General features: G+C 38.4%; 1 protein-coding gene across 1 annotated transcript; it reads right to left on the bottom strand.

The window, feature by feature from the left end:
* Positions 377 to 6,511, bottom strand: LOC107644538 (zinc finger CCCH domain-containing protein 41). The gene is made up of 5 exons (XM_016348417.2): positions 6,190 to 6,511; positions 4,190 to 5,067; positions 2,397 to 3,605; positions 1,729 to 2,061; positions 377 to 1,197 (listed from the first exon to the last, which is right to left on the bottom strand). The coding sequence occupies exons 2-5, from the start codon at positions 4,967 to 4,969 to the stop codon at positions 748 to 750; spliced, it is 2,772 nt and encodes a 923-aa protein (XP_016203903.1). The 5' UTR covers positions 4,970 to 5,067; positions 6,190 to 6,511; the 3' UTR covers positions 377 to 747.

Below are 6,630 nucleotides of genomic sequence, written 5' to 3'. Positions count from 1 at the left end.
CATCAACTTTTAATAAACAGAACATTTTTTTAATATAAAAAAACAATAATTCGAGAGTGAGAGTAAGACTTATATAGAACACAATGGCCAGAATTGAAAATACATATAGTAGCACTTCTGGCTTCTCATTCGACTTGGTTTTAAACTCGGATGATTAACGTTTAATATTATTCAGAAACATAAAAAGTTTATCAAAAAGATTGACGCAAAGAATCAAACGATGAAGGTTCTTTTTTCCCTATTGGCCATACGAATAAAAAGGGTGGATGGAATACATCAATGCTCTTTCTATTTTATAAATACTTCAGCAGAAATTTATTCGTTAAAAAAAAAAAGAAAAAAAAAACGCAGAGAAAAGTTTCATTCAGAAGCATAATGGAGTAAAAACTAACAGCTTCAATTATATTTACTGCAACTGCAAACATTAAAAAAGGGAAGGGTTCCCAAACATTTGTTATGCAACCGTTCGGTGGCTTCTAACATAATTTTGATCATCAAAACTTTGATCCTACAACTGAACTATCCAAAGCTGAGAACATCATTGAACCATTCAACTAATACCACCAAATACATGAAGAGGAGGAGGAGGCAGCCAAAAAAGATGAAATTTACATGTCTCAATAGTTAAAAAGGAACATATGGAAAATTAAAATTTTTCATAAATTGAAAAAATAGGCTCCCGAAAATTATAGTTTCATAGATTTAAAATTTTTACCTCAGCTGTACAAATCTGATAATTAGACCCTCTCAACAGGCATTAGCATCAGGTGATTGTTTGGCGGAATCTTGCCTGGGGGTACCCTGGAGATCATCTTCACCTTGTTCCATTTCCATATGCTCTGAACTGCTATTGATTTCGGAACTTTTGGGATCATCATCTGATACAATTGGTTCTTGGTTAGCAGAGTTCTCCAATTGTTCTTCAGGATGTTGGTCTTTTTCTAAAGGCTCCTTGGGAGCAGGAGGAGAATGTTCTCTACTACCAGCAGCATTGCTAGAATTACTAGGTGTCAGCCACACAAACTTTAGGTTATGGTCTTTCCAGCATTTTCCATTAACGAATGCTCTCTCGGCTGCACGGCGAGTGGTGAAAATTATCCGTGCCTCTTGTTGGTTACTACCATTGACTTGTGAAGCTTCTAGTTCAACAGTGGAAAGTTCGCCATATGGTAAGAAGTGTTCCTTCAAAATGGCAACCTAACAAAAACGAGTTATACTTATTTCAGCTAAAATATAATAAGTTAAAACTGATTCTGTCCCATATAGAATAGTAATACAGGAACAAGTCCAACACAAAATGACTGTGTGATACACAATAAATGAGTTCTGTTAACCAAGTTCTTATGCACCACAGAAAACTAACGCGAAACCTTTACAACAGCTAAAAAATGACACCCTTCAATTTGAAGGCACTACCCGCATCTACTGTGTTAAAACACAAGAAATACTTAACACTGGTTCATCCTAAGGATGTACGCGGCTTGGCATGATGGCATAGCTTAGTCAAAGGTGTTACCAAAATCTTAAAATTTAAGAAGTAAAACCTTTTATGAATGTAAGTGAACACATCTGAAACTCTGAATCCAATATTTGATATTTTCATGCATGAAGATATGTGGAAGTGTTGAACAATAATGTGTAATAGTCAAGTGAATTGTATTACCCACACGCAGGTAAGGAAATCCATTCTAGTAAGTTCAGAAATAGAAGATAGGCAGAGAAACTTACATCTGCTAGACCAGTAGGCAGAGGAGGCATGATTCTGAAAGCAGTGGGACGATTATCCAATTTGTATCTGTTTACAGGCGCAAATGGTTGCATTGGCTGCTTTAGGCCTGTGGGTTCTTGCAATCTCATTGTAGTAATTGGTTTGGGACTTTGAGATACAGTATTGACCAACTGTTTGCTTTTATCAGCAGTTGTCTCTGCATGTGGAGATGCCATACCAGTATCAGCATCAGACAACTGCGAAGAAGCTAGTTTGGCAACATCAGATGCCATGCCAGTTTTGGGTCTCTTGGCAGCTTGCTCGGTAACTACTTCACCCTTGACTCCTGTAGCCTGAAAAAATCAAAGTTTATATTATGAGGAGGAATTATATCAATACAGGAAACAAGATGATAAGATAAAGTAAGAGGAGATATGTAATCATCCTTGAATTGTAAGTCCAATTTTTAATAGTTATGCAAAGGACAAGTCATTAAAAGCCATTTTATTAGTTGCTAGTAATATCCTTGACTTGGACCGAAAATAGAAGGCAGTGTACCTGACACCAAACGGATCACACTACTTACTATAGGTCTATAGCCATTTAAGCTAGCAAAAGCCAAAAAACAATGTGCTTCTAACCAATGTATTATTAATTACAAATTAAATGCAAGGATATTTTAACTTACATGTTTCTCAAGTTTGCTCAATTGGCGTCTGAACTCATTACGCTTTTGATCCAACATTTCCTGCTTTTTGCGCAGTTCTTCCTTTAATTGCTCCAGGTTTTCTAGCTTCTTTTGTATGGGAGGTGGACCCTTGGACCCATCCAAGATGACCGACTTTGGTTGATCAGATTGCGTTGATAATTCAGCATTAGTCTTTGAAGCATCAGATTGATGTATATCTTTTCCCCTATCAGCGAGAACAGGAATGGATGGAACAAAAGCTGATGCTTGCCCACGGGGAGTTACAATTACACCATTCCCACTTGTGGTACTTTCACTGCGAATGCTATCACGATTAGCCCACCATAGTTTGATAAAACGATTACCCATTACAGCATCTGGGGCCTTCAAAGCAGCTTCAGCTTCTTCTCTCTTGGAGAATTGCACAAAAGCTCGCTCACTGTTCAATGGAATATATATGTCAATAATTTCCCCAAACTTCTTAAAATGGGCAAGAAGTGCCTCCCTTTTGTTGCTTTTCTGAGGTATACCGTTAACAAATAGAGTGCGCAATGCCTTTTGCGAAGGTTTCCGTAAAGTTCGCATGCTTTCAGTTTGTACCTTCATCAAACCATCCAAGGCTTTTGGGTCAGTATCATCTGCTATCATTTGCTTTCCTTGAGAGGAAGCAGTTTGAGCAGCAACTAATTCATCATTATCTTCCTTCAATTGATTCTCAGGATAATGAAGGGGATTCATGGTAGAGTTTGTCTTTTCTTTCATGTCATATCTGTTTTTTGAACCACCAATTCTGGCCCAGACAGATGAACTAGCACCCTGTGAACTGACAGAAGTTCTGGTAGTACCCACTGGACAATCACCATCTGGAACTTCTGATAACCTCATATGATGGTGGGCAGAAGCATCACTAGGAAATGCCTCCGTTTCTTCGATCTTGGATGACTGAAGAGACTCCAGAGCGCCATCATTCCAAAGGGGTTGATCAGGATCATAAACATCGGCTCCACTTGTGCAACCAGGACCTGGATATGCACCATCCAATGGCAAGACATCATCACCAACTCCAGACTTGCTAATTTTTCCAGGTATACATTTGCTGTTCACTATTGTGGTGGAAGCATTTACTGAATGTAGAGATCCTGATCCTGCCGGAGCTCCAATTAGATGTGCACTTGGAAGCGAAACAGGAAGGTTGAACTGTGAAAGACTCTGAGGCAACAATAAATTAACTTCTAGTTTAGCAATGAATTCAACCATATAGAAAAGGAACTATGCAGCATCCAATTCAATGAAGCAACCAACACACACTATAGTAATGATAATGTTGATATATATTGCTGCTCAAACATTAAATGCCCAACAAAAACAAAAAAAAAATCAAAAAGGAATCTCATAAAAGGGACAGCAAGAGGAAAAAATTTCACAGAATATCTTCTACATTGAGCAATTGAAAAATCATCCCCATACTCCTTGGGGGTTGGGTTGGTTACCAATGGCATACACCCAAAGTGGGAAAAACAAAAATGATATGCTGTGGCACCTGGCGCACTCAACTCAATTATACACCAAATAATTCCACAAACTATATATTCCCACAAAAATGGCCTAATTGTTTTTCCCCTAATTATAACACCCTCATAGTATGAATAACTGGAACACAATTGTTGTGCAGTAATTCTGAAGTGATTTCACAAGCAATCAGTCAGTCTATTTTATTCAATTATGGAATGACTACAGCAGTTGAAGATTAAACAACTCATTAATAAACAGGAAATATCTTCAAAAAAGTGTACCTGGACATCTTCAATAACAATCCGATTAACACCATGCTCCATTGGGCACATGTCACCTCTAAGGCAAAACCCTCGTTCCTCAAAATCTCTACACCGTTGGCGAGGAATATTCACATTTAGTGATGGATTAATAGGAGGTCTCAGAGCTCCCGGTAAACCCATTGGATGGAGCATATCTAGTCCTCCATTGGGTACTGTTGGAATTAAACCAAACGTGTTCCAGGATGCACTTTGTGCATTTGAAACATTTGGTAATCCTCGCCCAGTATAAAGGCTTGGAGGAATAGAGCCTGGAACCAATTGAGTAGCAACATCAATTGAGCTGAACCTAGGATCCCGATGGTTCCAAAAACCAGATTCTCTACCTCTTCCCCTACCAACACTAGGATCTCCAGTAAAAGGTTGGTTTGCCCGTAGTCTCATGTCCAAAGGTGTTCGAGGACCTGAAGTCAATCCAGGGCGCCTTCTTTCAAACTTAGAATACAACTCTTTATCTGTGGTGGCATCATTGTAAGTTTTCATTGTTTCAAATCCTAGAGATTCATTTTCCCTGAAAGGATGCCGATTCCCAAAATTTTTGTTACGTTTTCTGAACGGCCTGTTATTAACAGGCTCTGAAACATCTCTCTCTGAAGATTGAGAACGAGCTTCCCTCCTCCGATGCTTATGATTCCGATCGTCATCATCATCGTCACTAACTTCCTTTTCCTCGGGATCGCTACTTACACAATCAGATGGAACAACAGTCTCTGGTTTTGGAGATGAAACTTTCAGCTCCATTAATTCTGTTATAACAAGTTTTATGCTATCCTCTTCCAAAGCCCAACGAGGTATGACCAGCTTATGTTGGCAGGAAGAGTTCCAAAAGAATAAAGGGCCTACATCAATAGAAATTTAGGACAACAAATATGAGCAAGGTTAGAGAATACATTTGTGCATGATATTTGCTATTTATATATGCATTTTGTAGCACGGTCCCCAATCATCTATCCTTGCAATCAGTGATGACACAAGGAATATGGGGCACAGACAATTCTTGAATTGCACTATTGCAGAAAATTTCCGATGAAAAAGAAATCTATAGTTGCACATTTTAATAAAAATCGAAAGATGAAGCCCTAACAGGGAGTAATATGATCAATAAGTCATTTGATATTATTCCTTTAAAGCTCAGGAAGCACCACAAAGAAAGAAAATGGTCTTGCCCTAGGAAATCAAATGTTAACTTCATAAAAATAAGCCAAACTGTAAGAAATATTCAATGGATAACAAGCATGAAATTCATTACTTACAGAGTAACCCTACATTCCTAAAAATTGTGCAACAGATTCTACATTACAGTATCATACCATGTATATTAGGAACCAACCATATATATGCAGCTACTCAGCATCACCACTCCAAGCAAGAATACATACCATAAGAAAATTATCAACAACTTAAAGTTGCTTGTTAATCACAAATAAAAATCCCACCACTCCAGCACTACTTCCTTTTTTTTTTGTTTTTTTGTTTTTTTAATTTCCAACATCCATAGTCACTCAAACATTCGGCATTGGATCATCAACACTGCTAAAAACACTAATTAACCCAAAGTGATTCTCCATAGTTTCAAAGATCCCCCAGAACCCCCTCCCCCCTCTCACCTCTTCTCCAACTACTATTTTGCCCTAACCAATAATCCCTGCCCCCAAACCCCACGTTTTCTCCCATCCATTTTTCTCCGTCTCTCCTAAACCATCCAATAACACAAACTACACCGTACATCCACCCCGCCCTAGGGTTAATTAATTGTGAAAAATAAAACTATCAAATTACAAATCCCTCCTAAAAAACTTACTGCTGCAAGCAAGAGACTTATCAATTGTTCATATCCATAGGTATCGCACGCACGCAGCAATTTCCTTCTACGATACGAGAGACACAAAATTCGAAACAATCTATCTTATCCAGAGAATTTTAGAGAGAGAGAGAGAGAGAGAGAGAGAGAGAGAGAGAACCTTAGCTAGAGAGGGGTGAGTCGTGGGACCCACGCGCAACCGTGGGAGGCGGCGATTGACGGCGGAGGCGGGTGGCAGATTGGGGGAGAGTGTGGTATTGGTGGGTGCGGCTCTCTCAATGCTTAGAGAGAGAGAGAGAGAAAGAGAGAGAGAGAGAGAAGGTTGAGAGAGTTGAACGAAGGAGCCAACAACACACCTTAATCATATGTTTTCCTCATTCTTCTTCTTCCTCTTGTTCTTCTAATTAATTTCTTTTCTTTCTTTCTTTTCATTAAACATAAAATAATAAATAGATTTAATGTAATTATTTTCTTGTGAGCTTGTCCGTCCTTGCATCACAATGTTGAATTCAGTCACTAATGTTAACCAATTAATCACATCAATAATTAATCAGCTAGGGCACGGATATTTGAGTAGCTAGCTTAAACAAAATATTTTTAA

Source organism: Arachis ipaensis, chromosome B05 (assembly GCF_000816755.2).
Source record: "Arachis ipaensis cultivar K30076 chromosome B05, Araip1.1, whole genome shotgun sequence".
In the NCBI taxonomy this organism is placed as follows: domain Eukaryota; kingdom Viridiplantae; phylum Streptophyta; class Magnoliopsida; order Fabales; family Fabaceae; genus Arachis; species Arachis ipaensis.
This window is presented reverse-complemented; position numbering and strand designations above follow the sequence as displayed.

What these genes read in the sequence shown, in the direction of transcription:
- LOC107644538 (XM_016348417.2), bottom strand. Translation starts at nt 4,969, where the DNA reads ATGGAGCTGAAAGTTTCATCTCCAAAACCAGAGACTGTTGTTCCATCT. An exon ending in TTGTTATTGAAGATGTCCAG is followed by an intron (nt 3,606 to 4,189) that starts GTACACTTTTTT and finishes TTGTTGCCTCAG; the next exon opens with AGTCTTTCACAGTTCAACCT. An exon ending in TGAGCAAACTTGAGAAACAT is followed by an intron (nt 2,062 to 2,396) that starts GTAAGTTAAAAT and finishes TGATTTTTTCAG; the next exon opens with GCTACAGGAGTCAAGGGTGA.